Source organism: Salvelinus namaycush, chromosome 8 (genome assembly GCF_016432855.1).
Source record: "Salvelinus namaycush isolate Seneca chromosome 8, SaNama_1.0, whole genome shotgun sequence".
NCBI classification, from domain to species: domain Eukaryota; kingdom Metazoa; phylum Chordata; class Actinopteri; order Salmoniformes; family Salmonidae; genus Salvelinus; species Salvelinus namaycush.
In genome coordinates this window covers 32,112,623-32,137,969 of record NC_052314.1, presented here as the reverse complement: position 1 = coordinate 32,137,969, position 25,347 = coordinate 32,112,623, and the positions used below count along the sequence as shown (strand labels likewise).

General features: G+C 43.9%; 1 protein-coding gene across 1 annotated transcript in view; it reads right to left on the bottom strand.

The window, feature by feature from the left end:
* LOC120052100 (KICSTOR complex protein SZT2-like) overlaps positions 1-25,347 on the bottom strand; it is a 110,614-nt gene that overhangs the window by 75,255 nt on the left and 10,012 nt on the right. Inside the window, exons 8-26 of the mRNA XM_038998952.1 lie at positions 24,357-24,567; positions 17,944-18,114; positions 17,127-17,358; positions 16,431-16,560; positions 16,003-16,148; positions 15,587-15,739; positions 15,245-15,359; positions 14,703-14,908; positions 14,281-14,517; positions 14,018-14,096; positions 13,660-13,748; positions 13,253-13,421; positions 6,031-6,253; positions 5,610-5,810; positions 5,269-5,366; positions 4,857-4,995; positions 4,085-4,378; positions 3,700-3,907; positions 1,513-1,640 (exon numbers count right to left, since the gene is read on the bottom strand). Of these exons, the coding sequence (XP_038854880.1) occupies positions 1,513-1,640; positions 3,700-3,907; positions 4,085-4,378; positions 4,857-4,995; positions 5,269-5,366; positions 5,610-5,810; positions 6,031-6,253; positions 13,253-13,421; positions 13,660-13,748; positions 14,018-14,096; positions 14,281-14,517; positions 14,703-14,908; positions 15,245-15,359; positions 15,587-15,739; positions 16,003-16,148; positions 16,431-16,560; positions 17,127-17,358; positions 17,944-18,114; positions 24,357-24,567 (3,229 nt within the window). The remainder of the gene's footprint in view (positions 1-1,512; positions 1,641-3,699; positions 3,908-4,084; positions 4,379-4,856; positions 4,996-5,268; positions 5,367-5,609; positions 5,811-6,030; positions 6,254-13,252; positions 13,422-13,659; positions 13,749-14,017; positions 14,097-14,280; positions 14,518-14,702; positions 14,909-15,244; positions 15,360-15,586; positions 15,740-16,002; positions 16,149-16,430; positions 16,561-17,126; positions 17,359-17,943; positions 18,115-24,356; positions 24,568-25,347) is intronic.

The window sequence follows — 25,347 nt, the reverse complement described above, 5'->3', positions numbered from 1 at the left end:
GTAAAACTGCAAAAAATTGGCAAAGAAATTAACTTTATGTCCTGAATACAAAACATTATGTTTGAGGAAAATCCAACACATCACTGAGTACCACTCTTCATATGTTATGGGTATGCTTGTCATCGGCAAGGACTAGGAAGTTTTGATTGTTCCTGAGTGGCCAAGTTACAGTTTGGACTTACATTTGCTTGAAAATATATGGCAAGACTTAAAAATGTCTGTCTAGTAACGATCAACAACCAACTTGAGCGAGCTTGAAAATGTTCAAAATAATAATGTGCAAATATTGTACAATCCAGGTGTGCAAAGCTCTTAGAGACTCACCCAGAAAGACCCAGCTGTAATCGCTGCCAAAGCTGATTTTAACATGTAGTGACTCAGGGGTGTGAATACTTATGCAAATGAGATATTTCTGCGTTTAATTTTCAATAAATTTGCAAACAACTCTAAAAGCATTTTTTTCACTTTGTCATTATGGGTATTGTGTGTAGATGGGTGAAAATGTTTTTGTTTAAAAAAAATCTATTTTCACGCTGTAATCAACAAAAGTAATACTTTCTATAGCACTGTAATATACCCTAACAAATTAGTCAATACTTTTATCTGGATGTTGTTAATATCAAATTCATCTTAAGAAAACAGGTTTTAAATTAGTACCACAGGGTTTTTTTTTCAGTACCACAAGGTATACATTTTGTGTTAACCTCTTGACTCAATGAGCAGTGAGAGAAAAGATGCTGCCGTGGTGTGAATATATTTATATTTAAATTGGCATGCCAGACTAATTTAATTCCATCAGGCTTTTCAGAGAGAAGCGGATATTTCGCCGAAGCAGAGTTGTGTCTAGTGTGTGTGAGTGTGCGTGCGTTGTCTAGTCGCTCTCCTCCTGATTGAGGTTTACAGATCCTGCTGCAAAGGAGCATAAAAACAAATCCTGAGATGACAGCTTAAAACACTCCTCTAATAGATTTCTCCGTCACTAGGATGACGCAGGTGACGGCTTTACCCTGTGCTTGCTTCTGTAGTATTGGAGGCGCTATCTTCGGGTATGTGTGTGTGTATGTGGCGAGTCACAGGCCTAAAGGATTCTGTTCAACAGTAGTGCACTAAATAGGGAATAGGGTGCAATGCCCTGATCAAAAGTAGTGTACTATATAGGGAATAGGAAGAGAATCAGCTACAAGCCGATACTGTGGTCAATAATAAACTTCTCCTCCCATCTGCTTTCCCCAGCACCAGTAGCCCATCTCTTGTCCCTTTAGTGCCATAAAGCAGGGTACATTACCATTGGGCTCCTCTCTGCGTCAGTCATTTGCGAGTCAGGTAGAGGTGCACTATCCCATTTCCTGAGCAGTTTATTTAAGGGGTGTTTTATGACGTCTGGCTGTCGCAGTGGTCAAATGCAAGCTACACAGACAGCTTAAGCAGTCAGACTGGACTAGTCACCTTTGACCTGGTCTCTCATGACAGGCCGTTACCCGTAAATGTTCACGTCTGTCAGCAGTGTATTACCTGTGACGTAACACTGGTGGTAGTGCTCCTGTAGCAGGCTGCAGTAGTTGGCCAGCTCCTTGTGTTTATGAGGCTGCGACATCAGGTCTGTCCAGGAGGAAGTGCTGCTGCGTTCCTGAGATAGAGACCTGCAGGAGGAAGAGGACAGACACACACCGGGGACACACACACAAACACCCCAAACACCATTAGAGAAGAAGAGGAGCAAGCTCAGAATCAGGAAGCCCAATAGTAGATCTGTGGGAGAAACATACAAGCCACAGAAAAGGAGGGAGCATAGCCTCATCATCAGATATAACACAGTTATTTTACACACCCCTTTGAAAACACAAAATCTCATCTCACCCCCCAATTAACATGCCGCATGTCTCCTTCGCAAACGCACAGTCTCTAATCTCACGCCACAAAAAAAACACAAATCTCTGATGACATTTAATCTCCATTAGAAAAGAAACACACTCTCCAGTTCCATGTAATGTTGCATTATGCATTGAGGATGCTGTTAAAAGTCTATTAGCTTGAGCGGTCACTGAACAACAGAGCTCCGAAGCGTGCTTTTTAATGGGGGGAAATAAACCCCTCCGAAAATGTATCCAATATGTCAATACTATGTGTCTAACGTTAATCTGGAGATCAACACATGGCCAGTCCTGTACCATGATACACAAGTGTATAATTCCCATATTTGACTTGGAACTTGCAGGTGAAAAAGAAAAAGAGTACAAAGGAACTTGTTTATTCATAAAAAAAACATGAATTGTTTAATCACAGGCTTAGAGGAGAGATTTCCAAAGCACCACGCCCATGGCATCAAGTAGGGTCTGTAAAAAGTCACCACACCCCCCCAGAGACGCTTGAAAAAAAAAAATACTGCAACTGCATGAACCAAATTAGATTTTCTGGGAACATGCAATAAGTTAGATATTGTCAGTTTACACAGCAGACATGTTGATTTTGGACAGTTCCACCCATTGGTATCTGACTGCAGAGAGAGAGACAGCCTCCTACAAGAAGTTTGAGCTCCAGCAAACATAAGTGCCTTGCGTTGTGAAGTCAAGCCTTCAGTTATGTAAATGAATATAAAGTCAAAATATCTAGAGGCAACAGTCTTATCTGGAGGCAGATACCAACCTCCCAATAGCAACACAGGCCTGGATTGAGTGAGAGAGTGATGGCCTCAGCCTCACCCACTTAGAGGAGGAGAAACCTCTCCCTGGAAAAGGAGGAGCTAGGAGCATATGGCCAGGCCTAAGACCCTCCAAACCCCATCAATTCATCTTTCCATGAGCCCTTGCATCCTTTCTCCTCACCTCCTGCTCAACTGTATTGGAGGAGAAGGTCCAAGGTCCCCCCCCTTCAGACCTTCTCCTATGTCTTTTGAGAAGGACGCAAGGAGATAAGATGCAAGGAATTGAGGAGAGATTCATTGAGATTGATCTCACCACAGCTCTACACCAGGAAGGGACGGAGGGGAGGAGGATGGGGGGAGGTGGAAGAGGAGGATCGGGGGGGCGAGGTGCGCGGCAGGATGATGGAAGCAGCAGTAAGCTAGCTGTGCTGTGCTACCTGAACTTCATCTGCTGATGCATCTCCCAGGAGTCAGCGTCTTGAGGTCTATTTATCACCGTAGTATAGGAAAACAATCAGAGGTGCACAACGTTAGCATGGTACTCAACCAACAACAATGAGCTTGCTGGCAGCCAATGTTGAGTGAAGGGTAGACTTATGAAGGGTATAATCGGGTATGGCATGGTAGGACTTCTGACTGAGAGCGTTTCAAGAGTCAGTCACATATGATGGATGGTAAGGTGATTAAACTGATGAAAAGTAAAGTGCTGAATACATGGAGCCTTGGAACTGCTGTATTCCCCTCCCAAGACCTGGGTTCAAATTGATATTGTTTCCTCCTCAATACTCCTCAGTCCCAGACGGCTGGATTTTCCACTTCTGAGAATATTCAAGTGATAACATTGCATGGGGAACGATCCATCCTCAATCAAGTGCAGCTAAAGTATTTGAAAGAAAACAAATCCTATTTGAACCCAGATGTGCTCCCCATCAGTGTGTGTGTGTGTGTGTGTGTGTGTGTGTGTGTGTGTGTGTGTGTGTGTGTGTGTGTGTGTGTGTGTGTGTGTGTGTGTGTGTGTGTGTGTGTGTGTGTGTGTGTGTGTGTGTGTTACTGGGTACCTGAAGAAGATGTCCCTTGGCTGCCTGTTAGAGTGGGGATTGAGTAGCTGATCCTTCAGAGAGTCCAGGGAACAGTTATAGACATATACAGGGCAGCGCGGACGAGACAGGTCCCCTGAGCTCTGCTGGGACGCCTGGCGACTGAACGTGATGTGGAAGTCTCTCTTCTGGGGCTCAGCGAACTGCACCCCGTCCCTCTCCTCCACACCTGAGAGAGAGAGAGTAATTTCCAATTTGCTCAGGGAGCCCCATCCCTTCCCTTTCACAACAGTAACATTATGTTATTGCAGAGAGAGGGGGATAGAAAGAGAGAGGGTTGGGTTACGAGAAGGTACAGTATGTTAGTAGCAAAGGACTAATGATGCAATAATCCTACAGTACTTACCTGCACCTTTGGTGCCATTTTCAGGCTCAGAGAGACGGCTCTCCCAGTTGTCCTGCTCCACCGTGGAGCTCCCAGATCCAGGGGAGAGCAGGGGTGACCTGGGTCCCACAGAACCACCACCACCAGGGGAGAGCATGGGGGACCTCAACCCGCTACTCAACCCACCATTCAGCACATTGGTGGAGCCAGAGTGAGAATCAACCTGTGATTTGTTGCCAGAAGTCAGGGTGTCGTCATCATCTCCGTTGTCCTGGGGCTCGGTCTCCAGCCCAGACAACATCAACATCTGGACATCTGCAGAGAAAACACAACAATGTTGAACTCAAACATTTTCCAGAGCGACTTACAGTCAGTACAATCGTCTTAAGATAGCTCGGTGCTACAACCACGTCACAGGCATAGAACGTACATTTTTCCTCAATAAACGTAGCTATCAGTGGAGTCCGAGCAAGAAGGTGGGGGGGGGGGGGATAGGTCAAGTGCAATTGCTGGTTATTTATTAGATATTTTTTGGGGTGGGGGGGGGTTACCAACATCTACGAACACACAGCACTGTTGCTGTACCACTTTATGATGATAAGCATGTCGATTACAATCAGTTAAAACTAGCACGATGCCAGGCTGGTGGCTAGCCTGAATACATAGGATTCCTATAACTAGAGTGGAGCCCCCACTTGAATAATGAGTAGAAAAGATCTGTAGCTCTGTCCTATTCGTACACGCACATGACACAACTACAGCAGAGCACAGGGAGCAGTAGCGGGGTACCTACCTGTGAAGGTGGCAGGGAGGAAGGTCAGTAGGATCTGTTGGGGGCTGATGTACTTGGCGTAACACTTCCACTGAGGGGTAGACCCATCCCTCTCCACTGGGACTGGCTCCTCATCCACCAGGTCTGCATTGCTGAAACTCTGAGAGAAAGAGGGGACAAACTCACCGGGCATAACTGAGAGGACAAGTGCGACAAAATAGACTAAACATAATGTTTTCCCCAAGGTGGACAGAGTTTCAATGAGACGAAGAAGAGGGTCGTGTAAACCATGTCTGGACATCCAAAACAGAACCTCGGGCCCACTAGTGGTTTTACATTGTTTTTACACTGCATAAAACCGATATCAATGCCAAGGAGGAACATTCTGGATTTATTTTCCTGAAGAGAGAATGCAGACTGGTTAAAGGTTTACCTGAAGGGTACTGGTTGATCCTGTCACCTCCTTACTGCTCCCTGTAGTGTGGAAGGACATCACTGTGTCCTGTCTCTCTGGGGGTTTCAGGCACTCTTCTGTGAAGGGAGAGTAACCACATGGCAAGGCAAATAAAATGTAAAAGAATGTGTGCAGGAGTATAGGATGTTGTTACATAATGAATACAATCATTAGCAGGATTCTGTTCTTTTCGTCAGTCAACATGTATTCATAAAGCCATTTCTACATCAACAGTTGTCACAAAGTGCTTTACATTCACCCAGCCTAGACCCCAAAGAGCAAGCAGATGCATAGCAGAGGCACACATTCACAAAGCCTACCTCTGATGACCGGTAGAGAGAAGGGTGCAACATGTCCGTCTCGTTCCCTGTCTAGGATGTGATGCATGAAGGTGACGTTGTCCTGGTCAGCCAATGGGATCTCCCGGTCACTGAGCTCCTGTTGCAAGCTGCTGTGGAACAGGCTCAGCAGGAGCTCGTTGGGAATATAGGGGGTGCTCTGGGACACCTCCTCGTTCTCCACTGCAATACACACAAATAAGTATTCATTAATTCATCCACCACCTTCATAATATTGCAGCGACAACACCTAGTGACCATGTCAAGAGGTTTGGACTTTTTGGTGTAATGGCTAAGGTGTTGGACTAACAGTCGCAGGGAATCCTTGATTTAGCAAAAATGTATAAATTCATGTTTGATAACAATAAGATACTTGAGGACATAATAACATGATAAAATTCACCTCTGCTGAGAGTGAGGAAGAAGATTTCTATCTGTTGGCACTTGGGCAGCAGCTCGATGAGGTCAAACTGGAAGGGAACAGTGTGGATGCAGTCCTCAGAGGCAGGGGGTTCTCCTGCAGCGGTCCCAATTGGAGGGTACACCTGCTCCTTGTTCTGGCACAGCTGGCTAAGGTACTCAAACGTCATAATGGTGGACATACAGGTCAGATCCCGGGGGAAGATCTGTGGATAACGTAAATTCACATTCGTAAAAAAAAAAATATTAGCCCATCTACCAGCACCACTCTTCGGAGGACACACTGTTTTTACAGCTTTTCTGCTACATATTTTCTGCATTTTACATATACATTTTAGATAGGTGGTACTTTTATATACAGCAATCGCATAACAGTAATACATTACTGAACATAAGCTCTTTAATCCCACCACTCAGCCCATCCCACTTATCACCATAGACCAACCTCATTTGGTTTCCATGTGCCATATATTTTTCAAATGTGTTGTGATGTTTACATTAATGTTTTACCATTCTAATCGCATTTCATCCACAGATTGTGAGCAAAAGATGAAAATCTTTCCTACAAGTATTATTATATTGCTGATTAATTGACTATGGCTTTCCAAATCACCCAACACTGCTATTTGTAAGGTTCATTTTAAGTCAATGTTGAGATTTTTTTTTTTTACAATTCCTCAACCTGTGACCAGAAACAAGCTAGATAGGGGCAATACCAGAATAAATGATCTAGTGATTCTGTCTCTTCGCAGGCAAAATCTACAGAGCTAAGATTGTTGTATGCCCCATAAATATAACATTCTGTTGGTGGCAATAATTTTGGATAAAAATGTAAATTGAAATGTGTTGACTCAAGTGTTGTTTTTTGTATCCATTCATATACTGTACCATGTGCCATGGAATCGGTACATTGAAAATATCTTCCCATTTATTTTGCAACCTGTATGGCGCAGCTGTCAACATTTTTGTCCTCAAATGAAACTGGTATATATTTTTTTTTTTATTCCAATCCTTTTCAACCCAAAAAATCCATAAAGAATGGTTTTGATTTTAACCATAATATTTGTTGTAATATTCCTTTTCTGGAGGATAAAATGTTACTTGTAACCAGCTTTGTGTGGCTTGTTTAAGAAAGGGCGATACTTTCAATTAGTCGGAAATGAGAAGTTGTAATCTGTATAAAGGCAAAAAGGCCATTTTGAACAAAGGATGAAACTTTCTTAATAATCTACTGGAGAACCATTTTGGGTTGAAGTATAATCTATGTATTAGTGAAGCTTTTAGTAAGAGGTTTAAAGCTTTAATATTTAATCATTTAGCCCCACCAAACTCATATTCATTATATAGATAGACAAAATTAAATGTGCCTGTCTTAGCATTACAAATAGTGTCATTTTTTGCCATATGATTTTAAAAAACTAGTCATCTAGAGTAGGCAGCACCATTAGTAAGTAAACTTTGATAGGACCAGAGTTAAATCAATGTGATTTTTCCATAAAAGACAAGTATTTACCTCTCAATGGTTGCAGAATCTAATCTATTTTTGCAAACCTACTGAAATTGTTTGTGGTAAGTTCATTTATATTTTTTGAGATGTGAATACCAAGTATGTCTACTTCACCATCCACCCATTTCATTAGTAAACTACTAGGTAGTGTTAACATTGTGTCTTTTAACGATCCAATACGTAATATGGTACACTTGTCATAATTAGGTTTTAGTCCAGGTAGGCTAGAAAAGGGATCAAGATCTTCAATGTGACAGTGCAAGGATGCAGATTGCGGACTTAAGAAAAAACTAGAGTCATCGGTATACATTGACACTTTTGTTTTTAACCCCTGGATTTCTAACCCATTGATGTTCTTGTTGGATATAATTTTAATAGCTAGCATTTCAATGGCCAAAATAAATAGATACGGAGACAACGGACAGTCTTGTTTTACTCCTCTTAAAAGCTCAATACTTTCTGAGAAGTAACCATTATTTACTATTTTGCACCTGGGGTTGCTTACATAACAATAACCCATTGTATAAAAGATTCACCAAAATTAAAGTAGCCCAGGCATTTATATATAAATTGTATTCGTACTTTATCAAACGCCTTTTCTGTAACGGCTTTCCTCCTCCTCTTCATCCGAAGAGGAGGAGCAGGGATTCGACCAAAACGCAGCGTTTTGAAATGACATGATTTTAATGAACAAGACGAAAAAACACGAAACGAAATACACTTGAATAATTAACAAAATAACAAAACGGAGTAGACAGACCTGGACATGGAACTTACATAAATACACGAAGAACTCACGAACAGGAACAGACTACATAAACCGAGACAGTCCCGTGTGGCGACAAACACTGACACAGGAGACAACCACCCACAAACAAACAGTGTGAAAACACCTACCTTAATATGACTCTCAATCAGAGGAAATGAAAACCACCTGCCTCTAATTGAGAACCATATCAGGTCACCCTTATACAAACATAGAAACACATAACATAGACTACCCACCCAAACTCACGCCCTGACCGTCAAACACATACAAAATAACAGAAAACCGGTCAGGAACGTGACATAACCCCCCCCCTCAAGGTGCGTACTCCGAACGCACCACCAAAAGTCTAGGGGAGGGTCTGGGTGGGCATCTGACCACGGTGGTGGCTCAGGCTCTGGGCGAGGTCCCCACCCCACCATAGTCAATCCCAGCTTACGTCTCCCCCTTAGAATGACCACCCTCATTTTACACCCACTTAGTTTAAGGAGCAACACCAAGATAAAGGACAGCTCCGGGACAAGGTAGCTCAGGACAGAGAGGTAGCTCAGGATAGAGGAATAGCTCAGGACAGAGGGATAGCTCAGGACAGAGGGATAGCTCAGGATAGAGAGGTAGCTCAGGATAGAGAGGTAGCTCAGGATAGAGGGGCAACTCCGGACTGAAGGGCTGCTCCGGACAGAGAGACAGCTCTGGACTGAGGGGCAGTTCTGGATAAATAGCCGCTCTGGGCTGAGGGGCAGCTCATGACTGGCTGACGGCTCTGGACGCTCATGGCTGGCTGACGGCTCTGGACGCTCATGGCTGGCTGACGGCTCTGGACGCTCATGGCTGGCTGACGGCTCTGGACGCTCATGGCTGGCTGACGGCTCTGGACGCTCATGGCTGGCTGACGGCTCTGGACGCTCATGGCTGGCTGACGGCTCTGGACGATCATGGCTGGCTGACGGCTCTGGACGCTCATGGCTGGCTGACGGCTCTGGACGCTCATGGCGCTGGTGAGACGGATGGCTCTGGCCGGATGAGACGCACTGTAGGCCTGGTGCGTGGTACCGGAACTGGAGGTACCGGGCTAAGGACACGCACCTTCAGGCTAGTGCGGGGAACAACAACAGGGCACACTGGACTCTCAATGCGCACTATAGGCCTGGTGCGTGGTACCGGAACTGGAGGTACCGGGCTGAGGGCACGCACATCATGGCGAGTGCGGGGAGAAGGAACAGTGCGTACAGGGCTCTGGAGACGCACATGTGGCTTAGTGCGTGGTGCCGGAACTGGAGGCACTGGGCTGGAGACACGCACCATAGGGAGAGTGCGTGGAGGAGGAACAGGGCTCTGGAAACGCACTGGAAGCCTGGTGCGTGGTGTAGGCACTGGTGGTACTGGGCTGGGGCGGGGAGGTGGCGCCGGAAATACCGGACCGTGCAGGCGTATTGGCTCCCTTGAGCACTGAGCCTGCCCAACCTTACCTGGCTGAATGCTCCCCGTCGCCCGACCAGTGCGGGGAGGTGGAATAACCCGCACCGGGCTATGTAGGCGAACCGGGGACACCATGCGTAAGGCTGGTGCCATGTATGCCGGCCCGAGGAGACTTACTGGTGGCCAGATATGTAGGGCCGGCTTCATGACATCCGGCTCAATGCTCAATCTAGCCCTACCAGTGCGGGGAGGTGGAATAACCCGCACCGGGCTATGCACACGTACAGGAGACACCGTGCGCTCTACTGCGTAACACGGTGTCTGCCCGTACTCCCGCTCTCCACGGTTAGCCTGGGAAGTGGGCGCAGGTCTCCTACCTGCCCTTGGCCCACTACCTCTTAGCCCCCCCCAAGAAATTTTTGGGGTTTCTTCACGGGCTTCCGTGCTAGCCGCGTACCTTCATATCTCCGGTCTTGAGCTTGATTCTCCGGCTTCCAGCCACGTCTCATTGCTGCCTCCTCATACCACCACTCCTGGGCTGTGGCTGCCTCCTTCCACTCACGAGAGCGGCGATATTCTCCAGTTTGCGCCCAGGGTCCCTTTCCGTCCAATATTTCCTCCCATGTCCACGAGTCCTGGTTCTTTTGTTGCGCTCTCCCACGCCGCTTGGTCGTATTAAGGTGGGTGGTTCTGTAACGGCTTTACTCCTCCTCTTCATCCGAAGAAGAGGAGCAGGGATTCGACCAAAACGCAGCGTTTTGAAATGACATGATTTTAATGAACAAGACGAAAAAACACGAAACGAAATACACTTGAATAATTAACAAAATAACAAAACGGAGTAGACAGACCTGGACATGGAACTTACATAAATACACGAAGAACTCACGAACAGGAACAGACTACATAAACCGAGACAGTCCCGTGTGGCGCGACAAACACTGACACAGGAGACAACCACCCACAAACAAACAGTGTGAAAACACCTACCTTAATATGACTCTCAATCAGAGGAAATGAAAACCACCTGCCTCTAATTGAGAGCCATATCAGGTCACCCTTATACAAACATAGAAACACATAACATAGACTACCCACCCAAACTCACGCCCTGACCGTCAAACACATACAAAATAACAGAAAACCGGTCAGGAACGTGACATTTTCAAAATCTGCTATGAAGACCAGGCCTGGTATCTTTGACGTTTCATAATGTTCCACTGTTTCAAGTAATTGTTGTATATTATCTCCAATATATCGTCCATGTAAAAAACCTGTCTGATCAGGATGAACAATATCTGGTAAAACCTTTTTTTATTCTATGTGCTATGCATTTCGCCAGGATTTTTGCATCACAACATTGAAGTGTAAGAGGCCTCCAGTTTTTTTAAATGGACTGGATCTTTATACTTACCACCTGGGTCCTGTTTCAGTAGTAATGAAAATCATATCTTCTTATTGAGTACCTGAAAGTCTACCATTTTTAAAGGAGTAATTAAAACATACTCATAAGGGATCTTTGAGTACATAAAAAATGTATGATACAGCATCAAGTCTTGGATGTTTTCCAGACTGAAAATATTGAATTGCCTCAAGAAGTTCCTCCTCTGTAATATGGCCTTTACACAGGTATTTCTGTACCTTTGTCATTTTATAAAAAAGTATTATTATTAGGAGATAAATCTTTACAGTTGAAATCATTCAGTGGAGATGGAGGAGACTGAAAAGAAAACATGCTTCAAATATTTTTCTTCCTCTTTCAAAATATAATTTGCTGAATCATGGAATACTGTCATTTCTAACAAGTTTCTGTAAATTATTTTTGGATTCAAGAAAAACGTAGCGCATTTTTCACAGTTTTCCATCCAATTCGCTTTATTTTTGTAATAAATTACACTTGATTGTTCTTGAATAAGTTCTTCCAATTCTTTTTGTTTTTCCACTAACTTATTTTGTGCATATATAATACAGATTCCATTACTATCTACCTGCGCTGTTACTTCCTTTATTAGTCTAATCTCTTTTGACCGAAACTGCTTTAGTTTTAATGACAAGTATTGTATTGAATGGCCTCTAAAAGTACATTTAAAAGGTGTCTCATACAATAAGGGGATCTGCTGTACCTATGTTGTGCAAAAAAAAAGTTAATGATGAATTATCTTCTCTTAGTTAAGAACAAATTGTCATCCAGTAGGCTTTGATCACATTTCCAATATCCACGTGGAAATTCTGTAAGAGTTATGTGGAGGCCAATTAGATGAAGGTTCAATTGCATTCTGTCTCCTATTAATACGTTTTAATCGTTTGATGAGAATGAGACCAGGAAGTAGTCAAGTCGGCTAGCTTGATTAAGCCTCCTCCATGTATATCTCACTAGGTCAGAGATTTTCAGCCTCCATATATCAACTAGTTCTAATGTATCCATGATATTTGTGATCTCTTTAAGTGCATGAAGGTGATAGTTTGTAGTGTGATTTCCTTCACGATCCATTGAGGTACTTATAATCATATTGTAATCTCCCACCATAATAACAGATTCATTCGTTACTTGTGAGCTCAATAGATTATTATATATATTTTCTAAGAAGTGTGGATCGTCATTATTTGGTCCATATACAGTGCCTTCGGAAAGTATTCAGACCCCTTGACTTTTTCCAAATGAATAAGAGCACAATAATATAGATTCATGCTCATATTAGGAAAGTCCTAGAAAAGGCTATAAGCATGTCAGCCCAGCCTGCTCAGTTCATTGGATCCAATTGTTAGAAAAAAGAAAGAAAAATATCTAGAAATATCACAAGACCAGTTCTTTATGCCCAGTACATGAACGGAGCCTATCGGCAGAGAGACATATTTCATGTACTCCTTATTATATCCTGTTATATTCCAACAAGAAGAAAGAAAGAGAAAGGAACTTGCATTTTAACAGCCGCTAATGATTGTCTGTAAAAATGTGTCTCACGCATCACACTACCCATGAAGGGATACATAAGTTTAACTTACAATCGACTCTGACACAGCCATGGCACGACAGCAAAGAAGACATGCAGTACTGACAATCTAGAATGAGTAAACCTCTCTCCAACCACACACATTTGGTTTTTACTCCAGGGCTGTTGCTCTATCACCTCGTCCGTTTTACACTTAGGCCTATATCATTAGGATCAAGAATCTAAAGGTAGCGTATGTAGCTCACGTAAACATGTAATACACTTCTCACTAAGAGAAGTGCTTCCATAAGCAGTTATTCAAGTAAACTCACTATTACAATCAATCAAATGAAGAGAGAGGAACCAGACTTAAAGAAACCAGACTTAGTCCATCCAGACTTAGTCCATCCTCTGGCTGCATATGTACACACGCTTCAACTTCATCTCTATCAGTATTGTAATACTATACAAATTGTTTATCATTTATCGGTGATTGTACTACTGAATAGCGACAGTACCTTTGACAACAGCTGAGAATGTAAGAAGATCAATTTGATTAAGCGATGAAGCGATTGATACTGACCGCCTGTGGTATCTCCTGGTAGGTGAGCTCCTGGAAGTGTCTGTGTTGGTCTCTAGGGCTCCATACTGTCCCACTCTGAGGCTCTACCCAACACTCTGTCACCAGGTTGAGCTCTGTGTCCACATCAATGGCCTCCACCTCTGTGTCGTTGTCATCGTCTGTGGAGAAACTGGAGACCCATGATGGAAGACAAGGGGTCAGGACAGGAGGAGACAAGCAGATGCATATACCAAAGTGTTCAAAAGGTTTAAAAATAAAAAATAAAAATAAAAAGTTCTTAGAAATGTAACTGTTCCTCTAAATAAAATAGTTTGATCATATTTGAAGATACGGTTGGAGAATGTGTGGAACTGGTGGACTAAAGCAATAGAAACAATGGCCAAATATTCAATGGAATTCAGTCTCACCTGTCCTTGGTAGAGGTGGAGTGAGGTGGAAACAGGATATACTGGACGATACAGGTGTGACTTTCTCTGTCCACCGCCTCTGGCATCCCCTACGAGCACACCATCACAAGGCATCATTACAATGGGATTTTTATAGGAATTCAATGCAAACACTATACAGCAATAAACTGTCTGGCCTCAATATGTCCAGATTAGAACATATGTATGTGTGTATTGTGTAGCCTAATCTTCCTTTCAGTGTTAATGTAGACAATGCTACATTAGTACTCAAAGGTTTAGTGACAGGGTTTTTCTATTGAGTTCATATGGGTTTAGTAAATATTTGCTGTCCCTAAGTGCCCCAGCATGCTACTCTCACCTTCATTGGCAGTTCAGTCACCATGTTGACTATGCCCTCTCCACTGGCAGCAAAATGAAAGCCCTCAGAGAGGCGAATCCTTGGGAAACATTTAAAAATATTTTCAGGCAACAAGTCAGAAGATGTTAGTACTCCTAAGACCTCCCTAACAACTCTCTGATATGATAATGACGACTTTATTTATATTCGTAAGGAGAGTCTTCACAAACATGACATACATAGTGCACGAGTCAGGTAACATTAGACATGCCAGTGGGACTCACTCAGACAGCATGGACAGTATATGAACCACAGCCTGCAGCGGTACGGTAACACCCAGGCCGCTCTGCACCGTCCACACCCAGCGCTGGTGGAGGAAGTAGCGTGACAGAGACGCCAGCGTGGACGAGGCCGTCCGATTGGCTGCCATGCTAAGGGGCACGGTCATGTTGGTGGGCTGGGTGAAGTTCTCCATGTTCAGAATAAACGGGGTCCGGAAGTCTGACGGGAGCTTCTCGTACCTACAGGAGGATATTGGACACCATTAGAGTGTTCATGTTTATAATTGGGTAAAATGTCTTCATAATCCAAACTTAGGTCTGATACTTTGTGTTATGACCTCAATAATTGTAATCTACAGTAATAAGCCACGTAGCTGAAAAAAACGGCCATGCCCAGGGCACAAATCTGACAACATTCCACTGACCTGATGAGTAGTTTCTCCAGAGGTTTGTTGAGGACCACCACACATGGCCGGTCAGACAGCGCAGGTTTGGGAGCAGGGAGAGGAGGAGACTTGGAGGGGGATGCGTGCCCCAGAATCTTCCTCTTGGTCTTGGGCGTAGCCTCCTTGTTCTGGACGCGGTGAGGGAAGCGAAGCCTCAGGATCTGCTCCCGCAGCTCATCCACTATCTGGAAGTGGGCCAGAGAAAAGGTTAAGCTGAAGAATAGGATGTGTTGGTTCCCTCACAAACAGTTCAGTTCACTTGCCTTTTTCGGCCTTGTTCAGGATTTTTTTTTTTTTGCATCTTCAGCAATGAGTTAAGAATCAACATTTACATAAACGGCAAACAAAAGGTCACACCAACAGAGGGTTGCAAAAAAAAAGTGATGTTTCACCTAGCGACTGACATCTTTCTGCTTGTTAGATCCATTTAGTGAGGAGAAATAGGCACAGCTCTTGAGATTCAAAATATATAGTTTTTTCAAAAATTGTTAAGTGTTTTCGGTGTGGACCATGTCCAATACCTTGTTCCTGGTGTGGGCCAGGGTGCCGATAGGGAAGCCCAGCCTCAGCACCATGCAGGGAGCCTTGGAGATCAGACGCACCAAGTAGAATGAGTTGGGGGGCTGGTCAGAGGCACTGGGGAGAGAACAGGACATTCATTAAAACCTTACTCTAGTCATTTACTGTAGCTCAATCCAGACCTGGGTTAAAATAGTATGTGTTTTAGTATATTTTGAGACTATTCCATTGGTTCATTGAATAACAGCTTAAGCATTTGAAAGAAAAAACAAATATTATTTTAACACAGTTCTATCTCACTCCACAATGTGAACAACATTTCCCATGAGTCTCTCTGCCTCTACCTGTATATGAGCTTGACATATGAGTATCCCTCCACCAGTACAAAGCTGCTCCAGTCCCTCAGTAAAGAGGTGAGGGCTGAGTGGGAGATACGACACTGGATGGTGCTGAAACGCCCGTTACTACCAGCAGTGTGGAGGTGCTTGGGCACAGGCCTGCAGAGAAGAGAAGACAGGAGATCCCCATTACAATGACTGGGAAAATACTTTTAAAATGAAACCTGCACACTTGTAGATTCTACTTAGATTTGACTAATTATACTAAATGACTGGGAGAGGGCTATCAACACTGCTCTCAGTGATGCATCACTTTACATTACATCTAAAAGGAGAAATGAAATCAATATGAATTGACACAACATTGTAATTTAAGAAATTGACACCAGAAGTTGGTGTCGTATATATAAACCATCTCTCACATGTCGTGCTCCAGGATGATAGCAATGCGGTGCATGTGAAGCCATCTCTGCCAGAAGTTGGCGTCCATGGACAGGATGGGCTTCCAGTAGAAGGCAAACTGGGACTGGGAGGAGTCCTTAGAGCCGCTGTGCTGGAGGGAGAGAACCTGAAGGAAACAGCAGAGGAACACTGTGACTACCTGTCCTTAGGTCACTAGGACCAATGGCCCATATTCATAAAGTGTCTCTCAGAACAGTAGGATATATAGGATCAGTTTTGCCTTTGTGATTATAAGATGAGTTTTGTCTAGAGCATCATGAATACAAACTACATAAAGTGGGGACCTGATCCTAGATCAGCTTTATGAATATAGGTCAATGTAATAATGAATTTGAAAAATCAGTGTTAGTAAGTGTAAAGGAGACACCAGAGCAGACAAAGTACATACAGGCGTGGTGGATCCAGGCGGGATGTAGAAGAGAGGAACTCCGTTCTTGGTACTCTCAGGGATTGTGTAGTTCTCTGGGAGAGAGTTAAAGGATTGCAGGTGGACCAGCATCTGATCTGTCTGGTTTATACTGTGAAGACAAAGAGCATAATAACATGTGTCTTATCAGGACAAATTCACAGTATACACGTTCAAAATCTTGCACTTCGAATTAAATTCAGTGTTTCCCCTATATTTACTGACGCCACTCCAAATTATTATTATTATTATAATTATTTGTTTTAATAATTTCCGGTATAATAAAATGTTTTCAGTGTAAACTTAAATGAATAAAACCAGAGACAAAGTATATACAATCGATAATGTAGCTACAGTATATATGTTTAAATAAGATCATCTTTGAGAACTAACAATCACCAAAATAAAAACTAGACAGAGAGAATCTAACATAAAAAAATGGTATGTGGACCCCATTGATTTTGATATGTTTGAGTCACTCAGATAGCATAAGAACACGGCATAAGACATGGCAAAATGTGTAGAATTGCTTTAAAACAATTTTAAAGTAGGTTCTATGATTATCCATTATAGGAGTATATATATTTTTAAATAGAATAGTATCCTTGACAATGAGCTGTATCGGTGTTTCCCTAGCAGTTTCCCTAGCCAGGTAAATACAGGTGAGTCAAAGGTCACCTCTGCAGTGTGTTCCAGAATCGCCTGATGACGGAGGTGCGGTAGGTTGAGGTGATGGGTTTCCTCATGGTACAGCTGATATCATGGAGGATGTCGTAGCTTCCCTCCATGGTGACCTCTACCCAGGTGGTCCTCTTGGCAGGATCCAGGGGCCACTGGGCCACTGCCAGGTACTCTATACGCATGTTGTGTTTCCACAGCAACACCAGCTTCACCTCCAGCTGGGTGCCACCTACGGGAGGGACCAAAACACAAATTGAAACATTTTTGTAGTTTGATTTATTTAACACTGTATAGAGTCTGGAAAAGAGGAAGAAAGTTGGCCTTGTGGATGCACTTGCAGTAAAACAGATGTTCTATATCGTGGGTCTTCTGTGGACAGTAGAAAGTCACTTTAAAATGTTAGGCTTGAGGCTAATCCCACCATCCTGCTCTCTCTCTGTCGAGACGTTTGGTTTCCGAGCGGACTTGACTGGAAGTCTATGGCAGGAGCGGACGAATTGGCTGATCTCTCAGCCAATCACCACCTAGCACAACCCTTAGAACCTCCTCTCTACATTGTGGACTTTCAAAGTGTGAGCAGTTCAACTGGATCGGAACGAATAATATGGTCGTCGTGAAGGAACATTTATTTTTTTGTTGTGATTTTCTGCAAGTCCCATTTAACAGAGCTGTAATAGGCTCTCTTTCTCTCCCATCTCAATTTTAACCCGCACCCCTTTCACTGCCACTTTGTTGCAAAGTGTTTCCAGGCTCTATCTGTGTTAGCAATTTAGCCTGGGACGAGGTTAGGCTTGAGGCTGGTGTGAGCCGGTACCTTTAGTGAGGTTGATCTCCCTGATGGTGTATCCCTCTCTCAGTCTGACCGACACCACACTGACCAGGTGGGCGTGCACTTCCTTCTCTGTGTGCTTCTTCCTCCTCATCACTAGCGCAGGGTTCCCACTGGCCGACACCAGGTGCTCGTTGAACAGCTTGTGCTGAGACACTGGAAAACAGAATTTGGAACATGCCAACAAGATGTTCAACAGCGTATAATTAGGCAATTAGTCTGCCTTTTAACCAAAATAATGTCTGCTGAACTGCCTGGCAGCACTGGATCATTTCTCTACCTCAATGCTTTATTTCAGAAGCAGTGAAGGGATGTGAGAGAAAAAAAGCATATATGAAATGAAAGTACGATTATCAACATCATGCATTTTCACTTCCTCTGTTGATATCTCCACTGTGACAAGCTCTCGCCCAGTAAAATAATTTACCGGTAGGTATACTAGCTAACGTAAAGAGATATATTGGGAAGGAAGTACTCTAAAAAGCAGCAGGGGAAAAAAGACAACCCATTTCATTATGTCTAAGTCAGACCCACCCATTAAACATTGTACTTTCATCTGCATCTCTTTATGCTAAACCTCTCACTATGAAAACAGACTTCTATTCAGTGAGCAGCCATCACTGTGGGTGTCTCCAACACGATTCAGAGATAATGGCAGGGTGTTTGGAAATGACAAGAGCCTTGCTTAAAAGCCACTGTGTTTGGGCTGTCACAGAGAGCACTAACGAGTACAATCAAGAACACTATATTTAAAACAAACTTGTTTCAGCCAAAATTGCACTCTGATGGGATCGGGGACACAGCAGCAGAAAGACAACTTCATTTTCAACATATTGATACAGCCTAAGTGCTAAAACTGTACAGTTTTGATTTGTAAAGTTCAAATAGAGTATAGTCTTTCACATCATGATATATCGTCTTGCACTTCACATCTCGGGCATCTTGCACCTGTATGGCGCTTCATCAGGAAATGCATCGCTGACGTTGTCCCCACAGTGATGTTTCGCTGCTTCCCCAACAAAAGCCCTAGATTAACACTAACACTATACACTAAAGTAGAGAATACTGCACACAGGGCTATCGCAGCCAACCCCGAGGCTATGGATGGGGACACTAACATGTACAGGACGTCCCGCTACGACCGCCGCAGAGCCGTCAAACAGGCAAAAGGACAATATAGAAACCAGGTGGAATGCTATTGCACTGACTCCGATGGTCAACGCATGTGGAAGGGGACACAGTCCATTACGGATTACAAAAGGTAGACAAAGTCTGCATATTGCACCTTTAATTATAATGTCAATACTAGCTACAGTGGTTAGCTAGCTTGGAAGAAGTATTTAGTGTTGTGTGCATTGTGTCTGTGCACTTAGCTAGCTACCATCCCATTGCCTACATTGCATTTTGTTGTCACTCCTGTTGGCTCCCCCACGAACGTGCTCTCTGATTGGCTCCAAGTTGTTGGCCAATGACGAGCAGTGCAATTCTACAAGTAGAAACGGTAGGTTTGTCGCTACCAGGTCAGCAAGCAGCAGGTATCGCTTTTGTTCTAACAAGAGAAGGAACAGCCTCCCACTGTGATAAGCACCGATAGGAAGACTATCGGCAGTTAGATTCTCTGTGTCTTTCATGCTTTAGGAGGCTACCTGCTACAATGGATGCCGCCCCGCAGCACTAACATCTGTAATCATGAAGTACTCTGAAAGGCTGGTCATGGCACACATCACCTCCATCATCCCAGACCCACTCCAATTTGCATACCACCCCAACAGATCCTCAGGCGATGCACTCCACACTGCCTTCTCCCACCTGGAGAAAAGGAATACCTATGTGAGGAAGCTGTTCATCGACTACAGCTCAGCATACAAAACCATAGTGCCCTCCAAACTCGTCACCAAGCTTGGGATCCTGGAACTGAACACCTCCCTCTACAACTGGATCCTGGACTTCCTGACGGGCCGACCCCAGGTGGTGAGAGTAGGCAACAACACCTCTGCCACAATGACACTCAACACGGGGACACCCAGGGGTGTGTGCTCAGCTCCATCATGTACTCCCTGTTTACCAACACGCACGACACCATCATCAAGTTTGCTAATGACACGACGGTGGAAGGCCTGATCACCAACGGTGATAAGACAGCCTGCAGGTCAGATAACTGGCAGTGTGGTACCAGGACAAAAACCTATCCCTCCACAAGACCAATGAGCTGATTGTGGGCTACAGGAAACAGGGGGGTCCAAACCCCCATTCACATCAACGAGCGCGGTAGAGATGATCAAGTTCCTCAGTGTCCACATCACCGAGGACTTAGCATGGTCCTCTCACACCAGAGCTGTTGTGAAGAAGGCACGGCAATGCCTCTTCTCCCTCAGGAGGATGAAATGATTTGGCATGGCCCCTCAGATCCTAAGCTACTTTTACTGCTGCATCATTGAGAGCATCCGGACTGGATGCATCACCGTCTGGTATGGCAACTGCACTGCCCGCGACGGGAAGGCCCTACAGAGGGTGGTGAGGACGGCCCAGTGCATCACTGACAAACAGAATCCTAAACAGCTTCTATCCCCTGGCCATAAGACTGTGAAAGGCTCACAACCTCTCCCACAGACTATCCACCCACTCAGACACAACATGTGCTACTGCTAAAATCATTATAGATTAGATGTATTATTCCATTAATATGCTGTCGATTGATTATTGATTGCCATCTCTGCAGCACTCCACCAAATCAGGCCTTTATGGTAGAGTGGCCTGACAGAAGCCACTCTTCAGTAAAAGGCATATGACAGTGTTGTTGGAGTTTGCCAAAAGGCACCTAAAGGACTCTCAGACCATGAGAAACAAGATTCTATGGTCTGATGAAACCAAGATTGAACTCTTTGGCCTGAATGCCAAGTATCGCGTCTGGGGGAAACCTGGCAACATCCCTACGGCGAAGCATGGTGGTGGCAGCATCATGCTGTGAGGATGATTTTCAGCGACAGGGATCCTGATAAAACATCTCTGGAGAGACCTGAAAATAGCTTTGCATTGACGCTCCCCATCCAACCCGACAGAGGTTGAGAGGATGTGCAGAGAAGAATGGGAGAAACTTCCCAAATACAGGTGTGCAAAGCTTGCAGCGTCATACCCAAGAAGACTCGAGGTTGAAGTCGCAGCCAAAGGTGGTTCAACAAAGTACTGAGTAAAGGGTCTGAATAGGGAGAAGGTCAGAGAACTGGCATTGTGGTGCCAGGACAACAACCTCTCCCTCAATGTGAGCAAGACAAAGGAGCTGATCGTGGACTACAGGAAAAAGCGAGCCGAATAGGCCCCCATTAACATAAACGGGGCTGTAGTGGAGCGGGTGGAGAGTTTCAAGTTTCAAGTTCACCAACAAACTATCATGGTCCAAACACACCAAGACAGTCGTGAAGAGAGCACGACCACACCTTTTCCCCCTCAGCAGACTGAAAACAATTGGCATGGGTCCCCAGATTCTCAAAAAGTTCTACAGCTGCACCATCGAAAGCATCCTGACTGGTTGCATCACTGCCTGGTATGGCAACTGCTCGGCATCTGACCGTAAGGCTATACAGAGGGTAGTGCGTACGGCCCAGTACATCACTGGGGCCAAGCTTCCTGCCATCCAGGACCTATATAATAGGCTGTGTCAGAGGAAAGCCCATAAAACTGTCAGAGACTCCAGTCACCCAAGACATAGACTGTTTTCTCTGCTACCGCACGGCAAGCGGTACCAGAGCGCCAAGTCTAGGACAAGAAGTCTCCTTAACAGCTTCTACCCCCCAAGCCATAAGACTGCTGAACAATTAATCAAATGGACACTGGACTATTACATTGACCCCCCCCCCCCCCCCCCATTTGTTTTGTACACTGCTGCTACTCGCTGTTAGTACAGCTGAAAACTGCTGTTCTGATTAAAGAAGCAATAAAACTGTCCTTCTTTAGACTAGTTGAGTATCTGGAGCATCAGCATTTGTGGGTTCAATTACAGGCTCAAAATGGCCAGAAACAAATAACCTTTTTCTGAAACTTGTCAGTCTATTCTTGTTCTGAGAAATGAAGGGTATTACATGCGAGAAATTGCCAAGAAACTGAAGATCTCATACAACGCTGTGTACTACTCCCTTCACAGAACAACACAAACTGTCTCTAACCAGAAAAGAAAGAGGAGTGGGAGGCCCCGATGCACAACTGAGCAAGAGGACAAGTACATTAGAGTGTCTACTTGAGAAACAGACGCCTCACAAGTCCTCAAATGGCAGCTTCATTAAACAGCATACTGGAGTCGCCTCTTCACTGTTGGCATTGAGACTGGTGTTTGCGGGTACTATTTAATGAAGCTGCCAGTTGAGGACTTATTAAACAAATCAAAATAGATTTGAGATTCTACAAAGTAGCCACCCTTTGCCTTTGACAGCTTTGCACACTCTTGGCATTCTCTCAACCAGCTTCATGAATGTATTTCAATTAACAGGTGTGCCTTGCTAAAAGTTAATTTGTGGAATTTCTTTCCTTCTTAATGAGTTTGAGTCAATCAGTTGTGTTGTGACAAGGAAGGGGTGAAATACAGTAGAAAGTCCTATTTGGTAAATGACAAAGTCCATATTATGGCAACAACAGCTCAAATAAGCAAAGAGAAACGACAGTCCATCAATACTTTAAGACATGAAGGTCAGTCAATCTGGAAAATTTCAAGAACTTTGAAGGTTTCTTCAGGTGCAGTCTCAAAAACCATCAAGCGCTATGATGAAACTGTCTCTCATGAGGACCGCCACAGGAAAGGAAGACCCCGAGTTACCTCTGCTGCAGAGGATAAGTTCATTAGAGTTAACAGCACCTCAGATTGCAGCCCAAATAAATGCTTCACAGAGTTCAAGTAACAGACACATCTCAACATCAACTGTTCAGAGGAGACTGCGTGAATCAAGCCTTCATGGTCGAATTGCTGCAAAGAAACCACCCACTACTAAAGGACACCAATAACAAGAAGAGACTTGCTTGGGCCAAGAAACCCGAGCGATGGACATTAGACCAGTGGAAATCTGTCCTTTGGTCTGATGAGTCCAAATTTGAGATTTTTTGTTCCAACCGCTGTCTTTGTGAGACGCAGAGTACCGGTAGGTGAACGGATAATCTCCGCATGTGTGGTTCCCACCGTAAAGCATGGAGGAGGTGTGATGGTGTGGGGGTGCTTTGCTGGTGACACTGTGTGATTTATTTAGAATTTAAGGAGCACTTAATCAGCATGGCTACCACAGCATTCTGCAGCAATACGCAATCCCCTCTCGTTTGTGCTTAGTGGGACTATCATTTGTTTTTCAACAGGACAATGACCCCCAAAACACCTCCAGGCTGTGTAAGGGCTATTTGACCAAGGAGAGTGATGGAGTGCTGCATCAGATGACCTGGCCTCCACAATCACCCGACCTCAACCCAATGAGTTGAGTTTGGGACGAGTTGGACCGCAGAGTGGAGGAAAAACAGCAAATGCCCAGCATATGTGCAAACTCCTTCAAGACTGTTGGAAAAGCATTCCAGATGAAGCTGGTTGAGAGAATGCCAAGAGTGTGCAAAGCTGTCATCAAGGCAAAGGGTGGCTAATTTGAAGAAACTCAAATATAAAATATATTTTGATTTGTTTAACACTTTTTTGGTTACTACATGATTCCATATGTGTTATTTCATAGTTTTGATGTGTTCACTATTATTCTACAATGTAGAAAATAGTACAAATAAAGAAAAACCCTGGAATGAGTAGGTGTGTTCAAACTTTTGACTGGTACTGTATATTTTGGGGTAAGGTGACTAGACATCAGGATATATTATAAACCGTTTAGCAGCAGTGTATATGATGATGGTATGTGAGTGTGTGTCCGTGCGTGTGGAGTCAGTGTAAATGTGTGTGCATGTTGTGTGTGCGTAAGCAAATAAAGTGAGTCGGTGAGTGAGTGAGTGAGTGAGTGAGTGAGTGAGTGAGTGAGTGAGTGAGTGAGTGAGTGAGTGAGTGAGTGAGTGAGTGAGTGAGTGAGTGAGTGAGTGAGTGAGTGAGTGCGTGTTGGAGTGTCAGTGTGCGTGAGTGTGTAAAGTCCTGTGAGTGTGCTTAGAAACTATAAATAAAATACAAGGGTGTAGCCATTTTGTTAGCTATTTAGCAGTCTTATGGCTTGGGGATAGAAACTGTTCTATTTTCTATTATTATCATCATCATCACTGAACTGTTGGAAAGAGCTCTCAAGTTAAGAATTTCACTGTACTGTTTTACACCTGTTGTATCCTAGGCTCGTGGCGAATACACATTCAAACTTGAAACATCGTCAATGTCAAATATCACAATATTCAACTTAATCATATAAATCGGCCCAACCCTTAACGAATGCCATGCTCTTTCTTACCACAGTAGTACTCAGGGTTCATGGATTCGCTGGTCTTGAGGAAGGAGTATGTGAGAAAGGCCTTGTGGTAGGTGTTCATATCCTGACTGGCCAGATCAGGCTCAGGGCAGCTGGACAGGTAGGAGCCAAAGGTCGCCAGGGAGATAAACTTCATCAACTCAACATTAGGGATGTACCCAAAACTACAATTGTAGGAGTAGGCCCCACCCACCTAACAGACAGACACAGAGAATAGCAACAAAATATGAAACAAATCACAACTACAGACTCTCCACAATATGTAAATTACAGTGTATTCACACCACTTGGATATTTTTTCTCATGTTGTTGCGTTACAAAGTGGGATTGAAATGCATTTAATTGTACATTTGTCATTGATCTACAGAAGATATTCCATAATGTCAAAGCGAAAAGAAAATTCTACAAACATTTATAAATGAATACAAATTAAATAACTCAAATATAGTCGTTGCATAAGTATTCACCCCCTTTGTTGACGCAAGCCTGAACAAGTTCAGGAGTCATTTAGGCTTGAGTGTGTATGGACCATGAAAGTTCGTTGGTGATGTGGACATCAAGGAACTTGAAACTAAAACTTGGGTTTACACATGGGAATTGGTCAATATGGATAGGGCTAAATTGAAATATTTGTGACAGAATAAATATGAAAAGCATACGCATGGTAGCAATTGAAAGGGAACCGTTTGGAGAATATGGGAAAATTATTAGACCAAAGTTGAGGACACAACAGTTCACCTGACAGAACTGAATCCAAACATTACACTTTTGATTTTACGTTACATTTCCCGTACTTGTTCATAACGAAATCTGAAAATACTCTGGATACATTCAGTAACATAAGAATATTCCTGAAAAATGTGGGGTAGGACAGGTATGAGTTATAGTCTTGCTAACACTAGCCTCTCTACATCCCTGCTGTGTAGTCATGTGGGTCGCGTGTCAGCCACGCTAGGTTACGAGTGTTAAGGGC